Raw genomic sequence first — 22,256 nt, 5'->3', positions numbered from 1 at the left:
ATCTTGTAATGTAATATAAATAACTTTAATACCAAACTTTTCACCTTAATTTCAGGAAGTTTTAGTATTAAGTATCTATCTATTTAATATTTATTTACAAAATTGTTCATTGTAAAAATACTAAGGCAATAATAATTTCAATAAAGTTACAGCATTAATTTTTTAGGCCAATGTTAATTTCTTATACGTCTTAATTTTTGTTGTTTCAAAAATAATACTTTCCTTGAAAAAATCGGTAGAGTATATTACAATTCTTTCTACTCAAAACAATCCAAACAAATCAGAACTTTTTGAATGATAAAAAATATCTGAAATAAGTAATTTTTTTTCAGTTTTTCCTCAGACTTTTGACTGATCCATTACCATTTATTAGTCAAAGAATAAAATGGACAAGATTTAAATTATTAGCCTATTAAAACAATCACACCACAACTGTCCACTTAAAATACATTCAAATGAATTGGGATCGAAACAAAAAAAAAAAAAAACATAAACATAAGCAGAATAAATAATAAATCTCAGAAAAAAGAGAATTATTTTTTTATAGAGTGAGCATAACAGCAAAACTAAGATGTTATCCAATGCTTCATGTTTTGCAACCTTAAATAAAGAAGAACAAAAAAGACAAATCAATAAAATAAAATAAAGTATAAAAAAAATTAAAATCAGTTTAAAATTATAATGATCCATCCAGAACTGCACATAAATTAAACAAAATATACCTAAGTAAATACCTACCTATTAAAATTTATTGTATCTCATTGAGTATAAGCATAAAAAAAAACTAAAAAAAAAACTCATGGCAGCGGTGGGATTCGAACCCACGCCTCCGAGGAGACTGGTGCCTTAAACCAGCGCCTTAGACCGCTCGGCCACGCTACCCCATGCATAATGGGTGTCAATAGAGTTATTTATTTTAAGATAACCTTGTTGGTATAAAAATCAACATGAACTTATTAAAGTAAATTGAATTATTATTTTTGTTCATTTTCAAAAAAAAGTAAAAAAAAAAATTAATTAATGTTCAGCTAAAATTAGCTGAGTTTTTGAAAACATAGACGAACTATGGATTATGGAAGCACACCACTAATCTAGCTGGACAAAATAAAAAAAAATAAAATAAAATGAATTTGGATTTTCAATTAAATAGTTAAAAATATCATTTTAAAAAAAATATAATTATGTATTTTGTTTTAAAACTATCAACGCAAAATGTATGTATTAATATTCTTTCCATACTATTCGTTTGTAAACAGTCAAAACTCAATTTTATGGAACAAAGTGTTTGCCTGGATTTTTATAATTAATTGTTCAAGAAGCAAAACCCATGTAATTTCCATTTGATAACGATAAGGACTTTAATCTTTAGAAATAAAGTAAAATAAGTTTTACATGTATGTACATGTGGGTCAAAAAACCACTTTTTCAAATTTCAAATCCTTATAGCGTGGAAAAGTTGCGAATGGTGAAGACTAAGAAGAGTTTAAAAAATAATCAAAATCGGTTAATATCTTCTGCCTTCGATTTGGCCTTGAAACTTAAAAAAAAAATGAAAAAAATGTATTATTAGAAAACAAATTTGACCACCCTAACGCCTAATTTTTTTAATATAATAGCTTTAGACAACTCTTTTATGAGCTAAATATTGAGTAGAAAAAAAAATTGTTCAAATTGGGTAAGAACTTCTGGACTTCTGGCGTTTAGAAATTTGTCGAAATAATGCAAAATTCCTATTCTTACGATATTTTTTACCGTTTGGTAAATTATTACATCTACCAAATTAGAAGTAAAAATGAAGTTGACACAATCAGTGGAGGTTATGAATTTGCTGAATATTTAAAAATCTGTCGGCCAAGCTGGTTTTGACTATTATTTATCATTGTCCTCGCCACACAGTGGTGCATTTGGTACTTTATGGCGTTAAAAATCATTTGCACGGCCATTTCTTGACAAAAAGTCATACAATTTAGGACACTGAAACATATTACTATGAGAAATACGAAAAATTTTCCAACTTTTATTTTTTCAAAATGTTGGTTCCAAAATGGCGAACAAAAAAGCGTTTATAGAATTTTCTTTTTCAAAACTGTACATAAGCTTGAAATTTAACTAAATGAAAATCAAAAAGACTTATGTTCTTGGATTTATGTGGAACTGTACATATTCAATGAAAAAAAAGTTGTTTTTTGAATTAATACAAAGACCAAAAAGTACCAAAGTAGTAAAACACAATTTTTGACCTTTTTTATGCTATTTCTTAGAGTTTTTGTTTAAATTTGCACTTTTTTTTACTTCTTCCCTATTTATGTTCATTAAAAATTGATTTTATTGGCGTTATCTTGTTGCCAACTAGGTATATTTTTATGAAAATCAATAGGGGAGAAATTAAAATGAGTCCAAAATTAAACGAAGAATCCAAGAAATAGCATAAAAACAGGTCAAAAATTGTGTTTTACTTCTTTGGTACTTTTTGGTCTTTGTTTTCGTTTTTTGGATTTTTTTTTCCATTTTCATACATACATTTTTGACCCATCCTATTATTATATAATAATTTTTCCCGATTTTAAAAGATTTAATAAATTATAAAAATTAATGTAATAAAATTATTTTACATAATTTATTAGAAATGAAAAGTTATTCATTTTTACATGCCAAAATAGTGAACTTCAACACCCAGAAATAAACAAAACAAGCTGTAACGACCTCTTCTACTTCAGAAATGGAAGGGAAGACCAAGTTATAAGCTGTCGGTACAATATTGGTAATGTATTTGGTGTTTGCAAATCATTTTTTATGTAAATTTAAGGCTTTTTGTTTAATTTTTGGATAGAACGAGACTCGAAACATGAGCTTTTCGTTTCACATCTTACATAGAGGACACAATCGGCCTCCAGATTCCCGATTTGGCAGAAGTGAATGCTCTGCATTAAACAATTATGATGAGGTAACTATAATTCAAGAGCAAATTTATGGCGAAAAATAAATTTACCAATAAAAATTAAAAAAAAACAAAATTTTGGTTTAAAATCTAAAACACGTAAATAGTCATCGTATTGAACTATTGGTTTTTGTATTCGATAAATCTTTTTTTTTTCTTCAAACGATTGGAAAGATTTCTTATTGGTAGATGCCTATGATATATGGCATTGCATTGTATATATATTCTTATAGTACTCTCATGAAGTAGAATTTTCTATTTTGCGTCGCCACCGCTGGGATCGCTAGTTTATTTTATGTTTGAACCTTATGCAGAAAATTGAAGTGCAGGTTAATGTAAAATAATGAACTCATACTAGATGACAGTACTGAGAAAAGTTTCGGTAAATATCTACACTGCTTACTTTAAAGCTCTATTGCTTTGAAAGTTGTAATTAATTAGCTTTTGCAAAAAGTTGAGGTCATACTTAGGTTGTTGTATAGAATAAAGTTTTTTGTGGGAGCTTTCCAGAATATTCAATACACACTAGATGGCAGTGAAATATTAGTTTTGGTGTGTGTCTCTAGTATTTTTTCTTTTGAGCTTCGAGCTTTTCAGTAATTTTGCAACACTCTTCTGCCCAAGTCTCTTTAATTTGTTAAGTAAGTTCTAATAAATAAGTTGTAAGCGCTGTCAGGTGTTAAAAACATCGAGACAAGTCCACCCCTATATAGATTTCCAGAGCGAGTCATTTTAGTACATACTACAACCGTAATATGGGTGAATGCCAACAAATTAGCATAAAAATATGAACACACAAATAATTAGAATAAACAAAAAAGATTAAAAGCCCAGCTACGTTAGCCACTAAAAAAATAAAATGCACGACTGGGTCGCACGAACTTGCTCTTAGAGTTAAAGTTGCTTAAATTTTTAAGACTTTTTATATAGAAATTTGGAAAAAAAAACAAAATTCGTTTTTGAAAAAAAAATAAAATAAAATCTGAAATTAAATTGCCCTCCAAAACAAGTATGCAGTTTTGATTGATATATTAACATGCATTTTTAGAAAAAAAATTTTCAAAATCGTTAGAGCCGTTTTTTAAAAAACTAATTTTTTATAAATATTTTTTTGGAAAAAAAGTTTTAAAATAAAATTAGTATGCCATTTGGTAGAAATCACTAATCAACATCTAAAAACAAATTTTCAAAAAAGTTCAATGTCCCGTTTTCGAAAATTTGATTTTTCAAAAAAAAATTTTCAAATTTTTTTTTAAAATCCAAAAATTATTTTTTTCAAAATTTTATTTTTGGCTTATATTTAAATTATATAAATGCTTCTTCACAAAAAGTTTCGTTGAAATCGAATAAGCAGTTTCGGAGATAATCGGATTTGAAAAAAACGGTTCTATGGCAGGTACCGTTAATAATGATTTTCAAAAAAAAATTTTTCTATTAAAAGATAGACTTTAGCTTAAAACTAACATTTGAATTTTTTAAACAAAATCGTTAGAGCCGTTTTCGAGATATTTCAATTTTACTAAAATCGGTATATGACAAGTACCGTTATTTTTGGTCCAAAAAAATTAATTCCAAAAACCCCTCTGGAGAGTCGCCAAATAACGCTACATACCAAGTTTGACATTAATCGGTCCATCCGTTTAGGCTGTAGCTCCTTATACAGACAGACAGACAGACTGACAGACAGACAGACTGACAGACTGACAGACAGACAGACAGACAGACAGACGGACTTCCGGGACCCACTTTTTTGGCATTGTCTACCATCGTAATGTCATGGAAAAATGTTATCTCAACTTTTTTTTTTTGTACGAATGCATAACTTGATATATAGTACCTATATCGCAAGTAAAAATATAAAAGTAAACAAAATTGTTTGGAAAAAGTGGCCACTTTTTCCAATGTTAGCTTTTAAACTTTTGTAATTTTGAGGCTTACCTTAATGAGCCTTAAAAATCTCCATAATATTATTCTTTTTAATATATTGTAACGAATTTCAGAACTTCTTTTTAAGATAAATGTCTGAACACACTACCTACTACACCAAAGGTAGAAATGTGAACTCACCTTTAGTAATTAAGAAGCTGCCTACCCTCTGAACACATCGCTGACTGAATATCCCAAAAAAGTATCCCACTGGACTGGAAATATGAAGCACCCCTCCTGGAAAGGAAGTTTCGAGAGGCAGGGACCAGGGACGAGAGCCTTCGGGGACATTCTCGAGTCTCGGGGTTCCGGTATAAAAGGACAGTGTGGACACCGACCGGATACAGTTTGATTTTAAAAGTGGAAGAGTACAGTACAAAGTGAAACAAAGTGTTGGAGATTGTTAGTAGTAAATAAAGTGATTTAAAAGCGTGTTTGTTTGAGCGAATAATAAAAGTAAATTGAGTTGAAATAGAGTGTGTTTTTATTTGAACAGAAAATAAGTGGAGATTAAATAAATCGAAATAAGTTTTATTGTGAACCCGGAATAAAACGTTACAATATGGTAAAAAAGTTGAATCTCCTAAAGTATTATTTCACACCTTTTAAATTGAAGACTCTCGGAAAGTTGTGCTTTACTCACAACAAAAATTAAAACTAACGTTATTTATGAATCGGTTGTTGTATTGAGCTAACAAGACAAAAGAGCTTTTTAAAGAGTAAAAAGCTTTTCCCAAAATTATTGGATTCCCACAAGATGGCACTGCAAATGTGTGTTTTCGGTGGGAATCTCTGCTTTTATATTATTCGAGCTTTTTTCTTATTTGTGCTTAGTTCACTGCTTATATCTATGCAAAATTTTGTATGGTATATCCAGCAGAAGAACCATCACAAAATAAGTTGAAAACGTTGGCGTCAAATTTTGAACTATAAATGCTAAAGCCATTTTGAATTAATTTAGGCAGGAAGAGAAAAGCCAAATTAATTTCCAGTAAGCTTATACATATATTATTGGGATTTATGTAATGGTAAGTTGTAAAAATAAAATGATGGTTCATGAACCAATGTTTAACGACATTAGATTTCAGAATCAGTGAATCCAATCGAAAATGACATAGATTTCTAATGAAAAATGTTGATTGTTTCTGTTGGGACAAAATTATCTGGGTTTAAGCCTGGTACGCTGCTCGCGCTAAATTTTAGCCAAGATAAAATTCCCATACAAGTTATCGATAACTTGTATGGGATCCATTTTAGCTCGGCTAAAAATTTTCGATAATTTGTATGGGAGCTAAAATTGAGCGCGAGCAGCGTACCAGGCTTTATGAGTTTTAGGTCTAAAGCCTGGTACGCAGCTCGCGCTAAATTTTAGCTCCCATACAAATTATCGATAACTTTTAGCCGAGCTAAAATGGATCCCATACAAATTATCGATAACTTGTATGGGAATTTTATCTCGGCTAAAATTTAGCGCGAACAGCGTACCAGGCTTAACAATTTAACATGAATATGAATACCACTAAATATACCCTAAAACTGCTATACTAATAGGACCAGGGGTTGTAACTTGTAATGGACTTGTGAGCTTTAACTTTTCATAACGTTCACAGGGCTTTGCTTCGATTAGTTTAGTAATGTTTTTATATCTTTTTTCATTTTCCTTACAGTTCGTGGTTCGGTTGTTGTATTTAGTAAAATTTGTTTTTATCAACTTTTGGAGCTTTTGAAAAATATTGAATTCTTACTAGATGTCGCTGTCAATAAAAGACTTTTTGGTGGGTGTCCTTGATGTTCCTTACATCTGTTGAAGCTTGACTACATATTGGCCAACTTTGTTTGCCGCAGTTGGTTTGTGGAAAAGATGCAAACTGATTTTCAGTCCCGAAATTAAGCATTCTGCATCATTTCTGTAAGTTTTCCAAACGGAAAAACTATAAAACATTGCATTTTTTTTGGAATTTTTGAGCAAAATGGAGTAAAGACTTTAACAATGGCAATTTATTTCCATGTTTTCTAAAGAAAAATAAAAAAAAGCAGGAACTTTTTTTCTAAAATAGTCCGAGGTGAAAAACTTTCTATAAAGCTGATTAGTCATTAATAAAAAAGCATTCCGTTCATAAAAATAAATAAAAGAAATAAATCTGAAAAAATTGTTTTAAAATTTAATTTTTGAAGTTAAACTTCTTTTGTTGCGTTAAAGCCCGGTATGTTGATCGCGCTAAATTTTAAGGCCCAACTATAATCGACATAAGCTAGCTTATGCGCGCATAAGCAAACGTGCAAATACATACAAGTAGCTCTATGGAATAGCCATAATCGAGTCTAGCTCCGTTTCGTTAATTTTTTCTCAGTTTCGTTGACTTATAGGTATGTCGTTTTCTATTTGTTTTTGAGATTTTTGTGTAAAAATCTCAGATTTTCATTAAATCATTAAATCTGAGATTTTTCCACTTCTTCCCCTCATCACCCCCTAATTCAGCTGTCAGATTCACAAATCTGATTCTGAATCTCGTCAATAGAAAACGACATTAAGCAAACATAAGCAGGAGCGATCTCACTCGCTCGGCGCATAAGTGAATCTGACATGTACCTATGTTCAAATGTGTAGATTGAAGCCTGGTACGCAGCCCGCGCTAAATTTTAGCTCCCATACAAATTATCGAAAATTTTTAGCCGAGCTAAAATGGATCCCATAGGAGCTAAAATGGATCACATAGGAGTATTTGCAGTAAAAACCTGGTCATAAGTCAATTTTCTAAAAATCAAAATTGACACCAAAAAGTTTGGCAAAGTGGGTGCAAAATAAACATGTTTCAATATGCTGCTTTAATTTTTTTTGTTTTTCGATCGTGTCTTGTTAAAAAATGAGTTCAAAGTTAACTGTTACATAGACCTCATTTTTATTTGAATGCGAAGTATTTTGGTAAGTGTTATTCTATATGCGATATCGAAGTGTTGTGATAGAAATCTAAACAAATTTAAATAGAGAATTCTTCTTCAGTTATTTATTAACGATATTAATGAAGTTTTGAAAATGTTAGATGGTTTTTTCTATTTTAATTCGGGCTTAGAACTAGTATCTAAAAACTTGATATTTTTGGTAAGTTATTATTTGAACTTTAATGATTTTGTTTTAGTATACCCCATTTTTCTGCGATGAATTGAAACTTTTGAGTTAGTTTATATATTCTTTAACACAATGCAACAAAAATTGGGTGCTCTTAGGTGCTCTTTAGAGAATCGAGGGTCAATTAGTTTTTCACTTTCTGATAGAAAATACTTCTTACTTTATGCAACGTTTTTTATTTTTAAATTAAATTTACTGATGTTTTTAGTGTAATTTATTTTGGGTGATCTTAATTAAGGTTGGGGAAGAGAGAAAAGAAACTGAGAATTGCGTATTAAGGATGAGGAAAAAAATTTGAGAAATATAATGTCGACAGGCGGAGTACAGGCCATTAATCAATTTTTTTTAGTTTTTGGTAAAAAAATAAAAATAACAAAAACTAAATTTATATTGTATTTTCTTGTAGGAATACTCATTTTAAACAGAAATAATAACAAAAACCACAAAAAATAATTATGGCCAGGTTTTTGATGACAATACTCCTATGTGCAGCGTGTGGTTGATGGCTCTGTTCACTTAAGTCAATTATGGCTATATAAGCGTACCAGGCTTGAAATTAAGCTTTCTGCTCCATTTTAAGTTTTCCAATCAGAAAAGCTATAAGCCTGGTACGCTGCTCGCGCTAAATTTTAGCTCCCATACAAATTATCGAAAATTTTTAGCCGAGATAAAATGGATCCCATACAAGTTATCGATAACTTGTATGGGAATTTTATCTCAGCTAAATTTTAGCGCGAGCAGCGTACCAGGCTATATAAACAAAAAAAAACATTTATTTCTATTTTTGACCGAATGTAGTTAAGTTATCGATAATTTGTATGGGATACGTTTTAGCTCGGATAATTGTTTTCGATAATTTGTAAGGGAGCTAAAATTTAGTGCGAGCTGCGTACCAGGCTTTATGTACGACTACGGGTTATCATACCGTAGAACTCTGGCGTATACCTTTCCAGTGTGCGAGTGCCTCTACAACTATAAAATTTTGAGCCAATCTCTGTCCATAACCCTAGAGGCCCTCCACTAGAAATAAATGATTGCAAGAAATTATGTCAAGTAGCCAATATTTCTGGTAAAGTCTCCTTATGTTTAGAATTTTGTTATTTTTAGACATAAATTTCTGTAGGTTTTTAATACAATCCGTTTTATCTTTCCATCATATCGCCAAATACGCCTTCATTCTGTATCCACCTTAACTAATTATCGATAACTTCAACTTGCTATCGATAACACAAATTTTGACATTTCATAAAACAGCTGATTTCTATTGATAGTTTTTTTCTTATTTTTTTTTTTTTATTTTTGTTACAAATTTTTCCGCTCGCGCCGACCAAAAAAATTCTAAAGTGATTAGTGTTTTTTTTTTTTCAGTTCTACCACAATTTTAGTTTCTTAACCCATTCACGAGTCTCTTTCGTGATAACAACCAACATAACTATGGCATAGAGAGACATTTTATTATTCGTGTGTGTAATCTTTTGCAACTCATCCTTATCATCATTCAAAAACCAAACCAAAGAGTCAGTTTGATTAAAATCTCTGAAATAAATAAACATTCTGAGACGATAAAAGAAGAATTTTTATTCTTACTCATGGAATACAGTGACTACGTAATAGGTGGATTTGCCTCTGTCGGAGCAACAATATTCACCAATCCAATTGAGGTAAAAGTAAACACATTCTTTTTGCTCTGTTTTTGTATTGACTTTGTAATTCGGCGGATTTCTTAGGTGATAAAAACAAGAATTCAGCTGCAAGGAGAACTCGCTGCTCGAGGAACGTATGTAGAACCTTATAAAGGCATTGTCAATGCTTTTAAAGCTGTCGCTAAAAATGATGGATGGTCTGGATTGCAAAAGGGACTTGTTCCCGCGCTGTATTTTCAATTTATATTGAATTTCTTTCGGTAAGTTTGTTAGATTTTTTTCTTTATATAATTTACTTATCCTGTGTCATTGCTGGAACCAATCCAGACTTGGTTTATATAACACAGCCATGTCCAAAGGCTGGATCCATGATAAACACGGCGATGTGTCGTTTGCCAGAGGAGTTTTCTTTGGAGCCGGCGGCGGTATTATCGGTGCCATGGCTTCCAGCCCGTTCTTCCTGGTAATTTCACCACAATACTCAATTGAGTATGATGTAACTTCCATGATTGATTGTATTTTGTTTTAGATTAAGACTCAATTGCAATCGCAGGCAGCAAAGTCGATTGCTGTGGGCTATCAACACATGCACACGGGCATGTTTAGTGCCTTGGCAGCTACTTACTCGAAACGTGGGGTCTTGGGTCTTTGGCGTGGTGCTCAATCGAATATTCCGAGAGCTGCTCTCGGCAGTGGTGCCCAAATAGCTACTTTTGGGAAAGTTAAAAGTCTGCTTAAAGAACATGATATTATTGTTCAGCCAACAATGAATTCGTTTGCAGCTGGAGCAATTGCTGGTTCGTTTATGTCACTTGCTATTACTCCTCCTGATGTGATTGCAACTCGATTGTATAACCAGGGGCTTGATGAACATGGCAAAGGGCTGTATTATAAAGGAATGTGGGATTGTTGTGTGAAAATATTAAAAACTGAAGGAGTCTATGGAATGTATAAGGGATTTTGGGCGAATTATCTTAGAATTGCTCCACATTCAACACTGGTTTTGTTGTTTTTTGATGAATTATTAATTGTTCGAGATGAATATAAAGAGAAGAAATTATTGAAAAGCCATTAGAGAGCTCTAAATTATTTTTTTCAAAGCGCTGCTTTAAAATGATCTTCCATAAAAAAAGCACAAAATCGAGAAGATAAAACCTACATAGCTTCCTAATTAACTTTGTGCTACAAAGTGCCTATTAATTGATTTTGTTTTTGTTATAATTTTTTTAATATTAAGTATAAATGATATTTTTTTTTATAGAATAGACGAATTTTAAGAATATTTAAAAAAAAAAAAAATAAAGAGTATGCTGAAATGTTATTATTTTAAAACTAAAAAATAATGATTTGTTTTTCTTTTTTCTGTTATCGTTTTTTTTTTTTTTCATCGATGAAAACCTACAATTTGGAGTGAGTATGCATTTTAGATAAAAGCCATAAAAACCAGACGATTAAATATTTGAAAAAAAAAAAAAAAAAAAATAAAAATCACTTTATTTAGATAAAGATAATTCCTAAATGTAAGCAGTTCAATGATTGATTAGTTTTTGATGTTTTTTTTTTTCATTTTTGGTTTAAATGTTTAAACAAGTGTTCTAAAAAAATAAATTAATCTACTTTCTTCTTTCACTATCTCTTAGCGTTTAAAGTAGAGATGCCGCGAACATTCGGCCACTATTCGGTATTCGGCCTATTTTTCTGGTATTCGGCCGAATAGTTTAACTATTCGGCCGAATACCGAATACCAAATGGAGAAGAAAAAACACATAAATTATTATACCAAAATGTGTGTTTAATTAAAAAATTGTAATTTTAGTACTTATAATCTACTAAAGGAAAGTTGTGGTGAATGAAAACTATTTGTTCCGCATTTGTTGGTAGTAAACGATTAGGTTTATATCGTAGACTATTCCTGCTTCGAAAAATAGTCTTTCGCTGTAAACACTTGTCCCAGGAGGAGAAAGGTAGACTTTAGCAAATGTTGTCAAAATATGGAATTTTGTAGTATGTGTTGACCACCACTTGTATGTGTCTTCCGTTCTTGGCGAACAGTCCTCATATCGCACATGTAGTACAAAAGTGTCACAACTCGAAAATTTTCATTTTTCAATAGAGGCGATAAACTAATTTACCGAGAATAGAATGAGTATATTTATTAATTAGTTAATTTTTAGAAGAGGAAATACACTTTTAACCAAATTCAGACAACCAGCATCATTTAAATTATCTTAAACCTTGGAAATTCACGTTTTTAGAGTTGTGACAATTTTGGTCAATTTTGAAACATCTAAAACGACATTTTACCTCTTGGAATAAAAACTATTCAAATTATATCAATGGCAACTAGATAGATTTGTCCGGGAAAATTTCAAATATTTTTTTTTGTCAAAAACTAAAAAAATGTGTTTTTTGAGTTGTTTAGATGTCTATCTTTGCAGTAGTAGGTAGTGTGTTCAGACATTTATCTTAAAAATAGTTCAGTTATTCATCGTTACAATACGATATTCTTGAGACAAAGTATAAAATTTTTTGAAATTACCAACGTTTTTTTCTGAGTGTCCTTGGCCGAATATTCGGTATTCGGCCGAGGAGCGTGGCCGAATATTCGGTATTCGGCCAAATCAATGTTCGCGGCATCTCTAGTTTAAAGTATCTATACAGGGTGTCCCGAAAGTATTGGTTCAAACGAAATATGCTGAAAAATCTTTACTTTGCAACAATATTCTGCTTCCTTATCAATTTGAATTTAATAAATCAGAGTTTTTCAGAGCAAAAAAAAAAAAAAAAAATACAATTAAACAAAAATGGAAGCTTTTGTTTATAAAGAAATAAACAAACAGGCTATATGTAACTATATTCCATGAAACAAAATTCAAACATATTCAAAACAAACTCCAATCTGGCAGAAAGTATTCCAAATCGATTCAACACAACTTAAAATCTATTAGTATGCTATTTCTTCGATTTATTTAATAGGCAACAATTTGGACAACTTTCCAGTATTTTAAAACACCGTTTTTTAACCTGCTTTTTATAATCTCGCTTTTTTACTATCCCCATTTTGCAATCAAAACAAGTTATTTTAATAGATTAAGCGATTTTTCAAAATAAAACAACTAGTTTTGATTGCAAAATCGACATAGTAAAGAAAATTAAAACAAATTAAAAAATGAGAGATTTTTCTAAACGCATTTTATTGTAACCTTTCACAAATAACATGTAAAAAAAAATAAATGTACGACTTATGTACTCCAATGTTAACCCTTTGTTGCCCGGAGCAATTTTTTTCTCAAAAAAAAAATTAAAAAAACGTTGAAAAAACTTTAAATATTTCTTGAATGTCGCGCCAGAAAAAATATATCCATTGCACTAGTAAATATCATTATATTAGTTAACTTCTGAGCTAGGTAATTGCTGATATATTTAATTGGGATAAAAAGTAAAAAAAAAATAAAGTTCAAAAGGTGGTTTCTTATTGTAACCACCGGAAAACAAAGGGTTAATGTTTTTTTGTTGAACAAACTTAAGAAACAAAATTGATTTTTTTTAGAAATTTCATATAACTTATAAAAAAAATAAAATCTATTTTTATAATTAATTAAACAACATTTTAAATAATCTTTTACACAAAACCAAGTATGCCATTTGATTTCTTGTATTAAAATGAATTTTTAGAAAAAAAAAATATTTAAAATCCTTAGGGCCGTTTAAAAAAAAACTTTTTTATGTATGTATAAAAATTTTCTAAAATTACAAAAAAAAGTTGGTATCGATAAAATTCATTACATGTTTTCAAAAATTTTTAAAATGTGATTTTCGAATATTTTGTAGATTTTTTTATAAAACGATTACTTAAACGTATAAGTATAAAAATATTTGCTGAAATCGGCTATTTCGTTTACGAGAAATACGTAAATTAAAAAAAAAAATCTCTGGCAGGTACCTTTAATAACGGTACAAAAAAATCTTTTTCATTTCAAAAGTTGAGTCTTATGTGTACACACAACAATTTTAATCAAAATCTTTAAAGCCGTTTTTGAAAAATAAAGTATTTTTTCTATTTCCGTTAGTTTTGTTCCTAAAAAAAATTCAATTTGTGTCTTCTAAGGGATCACTCACAACTGTTAACTACTCGTACCAAGTTTGAAGAAAATCGATCCCTTAAAATCGATCCCTTAAAAAGAAGTTTGATGTGGTTTACGTTTATAACACAGGCCAACAAAAAAAAAAAAAATTGCCAGTGTATCTTTGACCGGACTTACCTTTTTTTGTGTATTGCGTTCAATCCGAATCTGAAGTCAGTTTTGTCCGTATACCTTCAAGTTTGAGTTAATGTGATTTTTTTGCAATTTCTTTGAAATTTTAAGGGAATATAGGCAAAATTGATCTTAACTCTTTTTTTCTGTCGGCCGATGTAATTTTGTTCAAAAAAAGATTTTTAACTATAATATAGATCTTGAATAAGAAATAATTTAACAAAATCCAAAAACCAATTCTGTAGATTCTCTAAAAAAGGCTACTAGGGTAGAGTTGCCTAATTCCGGCCGTCTCCAGTAGCCGGCCACCTTTCAGAATTAACATTATAACTCGTGATTTCGTAGGATTTACCTATTAAAAATTTTTGATCTTATGCTGTTATTTTAAATGTTTCCCCTAAAGTCTTCTTCAAAAAAAAATAACTTTTTGTGCCGTGATCCAATTGGGTAAGGTTTTTTTTTATAATTTTACTGACGAAACCTACTATCGTAATTAGTATTTTATCTTTTGTGTAAACAATTTCCGAGTTAATGCTTAGAAATGTGGTTTTTCTTATTTAATATATATTATTCTTCAAATAAAATAGGTTTTAATAGGAAAAGGATGTGAGTATATTGCTAATTTCAAGAGGTTCTGAAATGGAACACAAAAAAAAATTTGATATTCAAGGGTTTCCTGTATTCCGCCCCCTTTTATTAATAAAAGTTTAAAAAATGGAAAAAAAATAAATACATTTTTTTATTCAAAATTGTTTCTAAAATCTTAAAAAATAAAAATTTAAATAAAAAACATTCAATTTACATATTTAAGCTTGGCCTAATAAACTCAGTGGCCGGAGATGGGACACTAGATGGCCGAAAACAGGAAACAAAGGCCGGATTTAGGAAAATCGGACCTTTTTTTACAAAAACTTAAATAAATTATTTTTGAGAACAATATATTTTTTTTTATCTATACCGAAAAAGAAATAAATAAAGTACATACATATTACTTCAAGAATTATTCGAAAATGTTGATATTTCACGTTTCTGTGCTTTATTTTATTAGAAAAAAAATCCTTTAGGAGCCGGCTACTAGCAACTCTATCTTACATCTTTTTTTTTACGAATGCATAACTGGATATAAACATTACATAAATCGCAAGCAAAAATGGCAGTTAGTTATTTCTAGTCCTTAAATATTGAAACAAAAATCCAGCAAAAAGTTTGCTGTGAAGCTGATACTTACTTTATGAAGCAGACGTTTAAACAGTAGAGTGGATGTAAGCCTTAACCAACAAGCGACAAGTCTCTCCACCCCAATTTCAAATCGTTTTTTTTTTTTTTCAACAGGATGCCTCCTAGGGTAAGTTATTCCTCTCTCATCGTTTCCGTTGCGGTTGGATTCAAAGTGGGTCCTTGGATGTCCATACGTCCGACGTTCGTAGTAGTAGATCTACTCATGAGTAAACTACCATCTCCAATGGAACGGGGCTCTTGTTGTTTGCAATACAAATCTAGACAGAAGACGTTTATTAGAAGTAAGTGAAACGTCTCCATGAAAATCCTTACTGATATTTCAAGTAAAAAGTAATGGTAAGGTAAAAGGATGAAAAAACTAGTTGAGTAGATGGCTAATGGATATGGATTGATCTAGAAATATTTTTGGATTTTTTTTTCAGTGCTATTGTTCTTATTCTCTATTTCTTTCAGATCCTTAAGACTTTGATGTAGTCATAGTCTGGTGTTTGAAAATATTTGTCACCCTAGAATGCCAAAGGCATCAAAACCTAGTTTCTTGGATGATTCATGTTTTTTTTTTTTTAACCAAGTTCATGACCCAGCACAAACTTCCTAGTTCAGGAATTAAAGAAATAGACGTTTAAGTAAGCTGCCCCAAAATGACAGAACCAACTGAAATAGTAAGTTTACTAATTTTTAATCCTCTTCCAAAGTAAAAAAAAAACAAATATTTTATTTAAGATACAAAAGATAAGAAATAACAATTTTATTTTTATTAATAATTATAATAACAAGAAATAAACAAAAAGTAAACGAATTAAACAAATATATATAAATCAATTGGTTTTGGTTGCATTCAGCAACTCTCCACGAAATGCATCATCCTCCTGGAATGGAGCTATTCGTCGTTGATTGTTTCTCACTGAGATTCTTCCGCTCGTGTAAATTGATTTAATATGGCCAATATCTCCAACATAGCATTGAGACGACTCTCGTCCGATAGCATTCTCAAACGTTCAGTTAATTGGGCAACAAATGAATCGGATTCCGTGAAAGCAAAGCTATCATCGAGAGAAGTTGGTCGAATGTTAAAGATTTGTTTACCATTGTGGCGTTGCGCAATTAGCATTTTCTTTGCTTCGGTCATTTTTGATTTAATGATTTTTTGGTATGATTATTGGATTGTTAATACTTTGTTGATATTTTATACTAAATTATTTTTTTATTGATTTGTTTTCTATTTATTTTTGATCAGGGTCTCGGGTAGACAAACGGTATTGAATTTTTTTTAGCCGACAACGAAAACGAAGGAGAACAACAGCAAAAGTTTTGTGATTATTTGGCCTATTCACAATGGAATATAAATAAATAATTGACATTTTTGACAGATAGGATAGAGAGTTGTTTGATTTAATATTTTTATGGGAAACATTTTTAAGTTCTGATTCTGTGAAAAGTTTGACAACAATTTTTAAAATTCCAATTTTAAGGCATTTTTATTTTTTAAAAAAGCTTTTAAATTTAAGGCAATTATCTTATCGCAGTTCACACTAAAAAAGAGTGCTGTAGTTGGAGTTTTTTCAGACAACATCAATATCTATGCACCGTTTTTATCGTCGATCCTTCTTGTTTTGGTAGAGCATTATCCCAACTAACATTTCAGCTTCGGTTAAGGTATTACAAAAGCTACATTTCAGCTTCTTTTAAACTTTAGTAAGGTTGTTGGGCATGGAAAAAGGAAGAACGTTATACAAGTTTGATTCTCTATAAGAAGTTTAAACGAAGCTTTACCGAAGCTCTAAAGAAGCTTTGAGATTTGACAGATAGCTTCTGAAGAGCTTGTATAGCTCTTTAATACATGTCTTATCGAAATAAAAAAAAACCACTACAAAAACAAAAAAGGATTCTTTTTTAACTGTTTTTTATTTGATTTTAAATCATGAATTTTGTCTTTTGATCTGAAATTTATAACAGGTGTGTTTTATTACCACCGGTCTTAGCTGGACAAAAAAACGCCTTGGCGATTAACCTCAAATCTTTGCAGCACTGCATGTTGAATGTTCCAAAAACAGCAGACACAACAAAAATTTAGAGTTGTCATATTTTTCGCTTTCGGGTTTTTCTTGTATTTTTCATGCATGTTTTACAAAGAGATACAAAAATGTATGCTAGCAAAACTATTTAAATACATTTTGTCATTCCAAATGTCAGTTTTTGTAAACAAATTATGAAAAAATAAGTTTGGTAGCACAGATTTAAAACTGTTCAAAAAGTTAAGCCCAGAGAAATCTCCGGGCTAAACAACTAAGCCCAAGGGGCTAAGGTGTTGGTGTATTTAACATGTAAATTGCTTAGCCCAGACTGCGTTTTTTTTGTCCAGTTAAGACCGGTTGTAATAAAAAACACACCTATTATACTTTTTAATGGTGTAAATATTTTTTTTGTAATGAGAAAAGATCATTTTGTTAACAAAACACACAACTTGTTTTCTTATGAAGTTATCACGTGAAATTATCGTCCGTAAACCTACTTTACAGACAACCTTTTTTTTTTTTAAAATATATGGACCTTAAACCAATGGTAAACCTCAGTTTTACCACCGATTTCAGAAAATAGGTATAAGTTGCTTATCCACTGATTAAATATTTTTACAATTGGTCCTCAGTGGATTAGCTGTGGTTCAATTCTGGTTCAAGTATGTATTTGTCTATTTCAACATTTATACACTTTAAATAAAGCTTAGTCACCAAAATAACCTCAAATTTTTAAAATAAAAACTCTTCAATCTCGGTTTATGTATTTTTTAGAAAAAGAACTCTAGGGCCCAACCCATAGAATCCGTTGCGTCCGTTCCGTCGAAGTTTTCAACTGACAGCTCGATAAAATACACACGTTCTTATGGGGAGCGACCCATAAGCGACGGATCGGACGGAGACGGACGGATTCGACGGAAGAAGTAGCCCAACTTTCTACTTTTTCATTAGTCGTATCCTTTGACATTGGTTGTCAACAATAGATCAGTTCGATTTTCTGCTTCTGAGTGCACACCGGGGAATTTCAAAACTAAGAACTGAGTTCTTTTCTTCTCAGATTTTATGAATTGTGAACTTTACAGGGCTATTCTGGGCAACCTCACTGATGTCTCACAAGTCACAATAACCTCATAACTCCAGTTAAACTCGATTTTGTGACTTTTTCGTATTCTAACGAAAACCTCACAGTCACAAGAACCTCATAAGGTGTGGTGAGTTTGATTTTGTGAGGTTTTTCGAATTCTGGCGTACCCTCACAACTTACGAGCCTCATAAAAATTGTAAAAATTGTGATCTCCTTCAGAGCAGGTCACAACTCACAAATTACTAGAATTTTGACATTTTTTATGTCCATAAAATGTTTTGAGAACAAATAATTTTAGTTTTTTTATTTGTTAGTCAATAAAAATGGAATTAGACCTAATTTTGTTGTATCTAGTCATAATCCCATATGACTTTCTTAATAATTTATATCTTTTCTGTAGGAAACTCAGGACTATCGTCACAGTAGCTTTTGCTGTATCGAAATCAAATTCTCATTGAATCTGGAAAAAAGCCTTCAATCAGGTTAAAACTATCAAGAGTGCTCTCCTAAACAGTACGAGACGAACAAAATAAGCCCAGAGTGGGCAACGTTATTTTTGACCCAGCATTAGGATTTCATGCGTGAGACTCAAACACCGTTGAAAGAAAGAATTTACAAACTAGCTGCCAGTCCAGTGGACTGGTTGGTTACAAGAAACACAAAGCTGTGGAAGACATCGATTCTGGTAAGCTATTTTTTTTTCTAGATTCTATGGTGTCTAACTAGCTTATTAAATTTATAGACAATTGTCCACCATCTGTGCTGAAGAAGCTTTCCAATAAACAAAGTAATGCTTAAAAACCTGCGTCAAGCCACCGAAGTTGGTGTCAATCGCAAACAACATAAAAAGACTATATAGCAAAACGCTTAAAAGCAGCAGCGGCAACATCATCGACAAGTGCGCATACAACAATTACAACAACTTCAGTATATCAGCCCCAAACACCAAATATAATAAACAGAGTCTAATGACGTCCGCAGTTGAAGTTCCTTAGCCTAATTGGCAATTTTTAGTCATCACAGGTAAACCCTTAATTTAGGATTTTTAGATCATACTATTTTCAAAAGCTTTATTTTTCTTAGGTTGACACAATAAATCAACAGGCCAAAATCAGCCTCCAGTTGACCACAAGATACAAATAAGGCCAATTGTCAATGATTCAGGCCTTTAAATCATTCCACACTACAACGGCCAACTCACAATCATCACCCACGGCAACAGTAGCAACATCAGCAATAGCAACAAGAAGCCAATGCCAAATCATTAGCGTATGCACTTATGCAGCCATAATGCAACTACGAGACCATAAGCAATACCCCAAGTTCCGCAAACACTGTGTGTCTCAATTTTGTTTTTACCGATCTCAAATTCACCAAAAGATCACCAATCGCAGACTCTGTTGAAAAATTTAATTTGTTTTGATTTACAAAAATCTTTCCTAAATTCTAGAAATTAGAGATTTATATTTTTTTAGAAAAATTATTTTATTAAAACGCATCTTACAATAAAAATAACGTATGAATGCAACCAAAATCATAAATTTGAAGTGTTTTTTCTCAGATACGTGGGTTTGCGCCATCTACTAAATGGCAGGCGAACTGGAGTTCAAAAGACAAGCGTTTAAGCTCCATTTGTCTTACAAGCATATTAATATACACGACCTGGTGCAAGTGTTGATTCCTCCGTCACCGATGAGAACAGATGGAGAGTTTTTTGTATACTCTTAAAGATGGGGACACAAAAACTTTGTCACGACAGCCAAATAATATTTCTTGCTTTATGTTCTTTCATAAACCGCTCGCCAATTCTTAATGCAAAGAAAATGGGCTCAACATTGAGTACCTTCTCGAATACAAAGAGAATCAATTGCGTATGTGTAGTTTTGTCTTAAAATTGAAAAGAAAATATTATATATTCTTTCAATAAAAAGAATTAATTCTCAATCTTACCTCATACAGAGGATGCAACAAATACTCGAACAGTCATTAACCTTCCATCCAATCACAATATATCACAACACTATTGTCGTATACTCGCCCATTTGCAATTGCAAAAAATCACATCGAATATCTGAGCATCTAACAGGAACTTAATGACGTTTGGAAACAAATGTGCGAATGTGATTTCCCATGCAACTAATATGGCCTTGAAAGCCCAAACCAAGAAGAAATTGCCTTTTTAGATTACTCCATATTCCTGCATTAGATTGGAATGATGATTTTGTATAAGTTAATTTTGATTTGTTTTTTGGCTTACCTCATTTTTTTTTTTAACAAAAGAAAATGCAGCCCCAGCAGATTTAGTAAAGAAAATCCTTTTTTTTTCTAAACAGGCGGATGCGGGCGTGAATGATCCATTATACAATTCTAGTTGGTTTGATATTCCATTTTTTTTTTTTGTTTGCTGAAAAATATTAATTTTAAAACTTAAGGTTCATTCGAAATAATATAAACAAGGGAGAAATTACTTATTTTTTTGGCAGTTCTAATAATTACAGCCTACTTCGGGTTGAAATTTTCGGTCTGGTAAATAAGGTGTATGGATGTTATTGTTGATGACGAAATTTGTCTACGTCGAAGGTTGTATGGTATATTCAGTTTGATAAAAAAAATAGCCATTTATTCATAAGTGAAATTGAATTACTTATATAAATAATTTGGAGGAGGTTGTAATCCATTAGTTGGAAGTGTTGTTAGATAATTTTTATATTTCCTGCATATGTGCATGAAATATGCTTGGTTATTGAGTCCGATTTGTGAGCGTGTTTTGAAGAATTCTTTGTCAACATTTATGCGTTCGTATTTAAATTCCATGTTTGCCTTTGTTTTCCAGCTTAATTCGTCTGAACGTATCAGATTCTCTGTACCAGCAAACCAGAGAGATCAAATTTTTGTAGTCCTTCATTACCACCAAGACGGACAACCAATTTGTCGTCCTTTTTTTGACAAGATTGCGGAGTTTTGTTGCTTTGGGTGAGAACGAAATAAGTTTCGGGCTAGCGATTGGTGTTGCGGCACCTTTGCCGATACTTTAAGTCAAAGTGGCAATCTTTTCACATTCACTCTTCAGTTGATCAACCTAATATGGACGCTTTGAGAGCCATTGTTTTCCTAAAAGTAAAAATCTTCATTTACAAAAAGCGGAGAAGGATTGCATTCACTTATTGTGCATGACTTGATTTAAATGCAATCAATACTACTTGCCGTTGTAATAGGTAACTCATGCCATCCGATGCCGGTGATCCAAACACTTCCAAACTTAAATTTCATCTTTTGATGAGTTTCACGTTCTTTTGAGTCTCTCTGACTGCCTGGTACAGGTTGGAGTCCATCTCGACGAATGTCTTGAACTGCGCCAAGTTTACACTTTTCTTATAAACAAGTGCAATTATATCATCAAATGCAAAAATTAAGTTGGGATTGTTAAAAAAATTATTAATTTCTTGAGAGTTTATTAATTCTAAAATATGTGAATTGAATATTGTTTTTTTTATCTGACAAATCAGCTGGTTGTCAAAATAAGAAACTCACCTCTATCGTGGTGAATTTGTTGTGAGGTTTCTTATGAGGTTTTTCGCAGAATACGAAATTGTGACAACCTCATAAGAAACCTCACAAAAAAAACCTCACAAAAAATTGTGACTTGTGAGCATCACAACTCCAGAATAGCCCTGTTAATTGTATATTTGTGAAGAAAATGTAATAGAAGTAACATTTAATGATATATCTAATAAATTATATCAATTAAATACTCAAATTCTGTTGTAGAGTTCAATTTTACTATGCCAAAGTCATACCTACAACTCATAATTTGTTATAAAAAATTGTTTTAACTGAAGAGCAACTACCTAGAGGAAATCTAGTCGTGCATTTTATTTTATTAAAAAAAAAGAACAACAATAATAGTTGAAAATTTCTTGCATCAGAACTTCCTTAGTGCACATTCAGCTGTAAAATATCGAACACACCTTGGAATTTGAAGTGAGCTGTCAAAAAGCAATCCGTCATACGACGTATTCTATGGGTCA

At 31.3% G+C, this 22,256-nt stretch overlaps 1 protein-coding gene, 2 long non-coding RNA genes and 1 other non-coding gene across 9 annotated transcripts; 2 read left to right on the top strand and 2 right to left on the bottom strand.

Moving 5' to 3' along the window:
• Positions 1 to 800: 800 nt before the first annotated feature.
• On the bottom strand, positions 801 to 882 carry Trnal-aag (transfer RNA leucine (anticodon AAG)). Its single transcript has one exon. It is a non-coding gene; the product is annotated as a tRNA-Leu (tRNA).
• Positions 883 to 9,282: 8,400 nt separating this feature from the next.
• On the top strand, positions 9,283 to 10,936 carry LOC129921239 (solute carrier family 25 member 35-like). The gene is made up of 4 exons (XM_056002970.1): positions 9,283 to 9,652; positions 9,719 to 9,894; positions 9,962 to 10,097; positions 10,164 to 10,936. The coding sequence occupies exons 1-4, from the start codon at positions 9,581 to 9,583 to the stop codon at positions 10,707 to 10,709; spliced, it is 930 nt and encodes a 309-aa protein (XP_055858945.1). The 5' UTR covers positions 9,283 to 9,580; the 3' UTR covers positions 10,710 to 10,936.
• Positions 10,937 to 18,237: 7,301 nt separating this feature from the next.
• LOC129906199 (uncharacterized) lies at positions 18,238 to 19,497 on the top strand. 3 transcript variants are annotated; one of them, XR_008770734.1, is made up of 4 exons: positions 18,238 to 18,350; positions 18,629 to 18,913; positions 18,971 to 19,251; positions 19,312 to 19,497. It is a non-coding gene; the product is annotated as an uncharacterized LOC129906199 (long non-coding RNA). The 3 variants fall into 3 exon arrangements; XR_008770733.1 differs by having other exon boundaries at positions 18,241 to 18,355; XR_008770735.1 differs by lacking the exon at positions 18,238 to 18,350 and adding an exon at positions 18,523 to 18,537.
• Positions 19,498 to 19,610: 113 nt separating this feature from the next.
• Positions 19,611 to 21,407, bottom strand: LOC129906198 (uncharacterized). 4 transcript variants are annotated; one of them, XR_008770731.1, is made up of 5 exons: positions 20,697 to 21,396; positions 20,486 to 20,632; positions 20,179 to 20,425; positions 19,733 to 20,115; positions 19,611 to 19,625 (listed from the first exon to the last, which is right to left on the bottom strand). It is a non-coding gene; the product is annotated as an uncharacterized LOC129906198 (long non-coding RNA). The 4 variants fall into 4 exon arrangements; XR_008770730.1 differs by lacking the exon at positions 19,611 to 19,625 and adding an exon at positions 19,660 to 19,674; XR_008770732.1 differs by lacking the exon at positions 19,611 to 19,625 and having other exon boundaries at positions 19,842 to 20,115; positions 20,697 to 20,797; positions 20,873 to 21,407.
• Positions 21,408 to 22,256: the final 849 nt, after the last annotated feature.

The sequence above is a fragment of the Episyrphus balteatus genome, chromosome 1 (assembly GCF_945859705.1).
Source record: "Episyrphus balteatus chromosome 1, idEpiBalt1.1, whole genome shotgun sequence".
Classification (NCBI taxonomy): domain Eukaryota; kingdom Metazoa; phylum Arthropoda; class Insecta; order Diptera; family Syrphidae; genus Episyrphus; species Episyrphus balteatus.
The sequence above is the reverse complement of the archived record's forward strand: the minus strand, read 5'-3'. Positions and strand labels throughout refer to the sequence as shown.

Coding starts and splice junctions, on each gene's coding strand:
- LOC129921239 (XM_056002970.1), top strand. CDS start 9,581: ATGGAATACAGTGACTACGTAATAGGTGGATTTGCCTCTGTCGGAGCA. Junction 9,653..9,718: donor TATTCACCAATCCAATTGAG/GTAAAAGTAAAC, acceptor CGGATTTCTTAG/GTGATAAAAACAAGAATTCA. Junction 10,098..10,163: donor CTTCCAGCCCGTTCTTCCTG/GTAATTTCACCA, acceptor ATTTTGTTTTAG/ATTAAGACTCAATTGCAATC.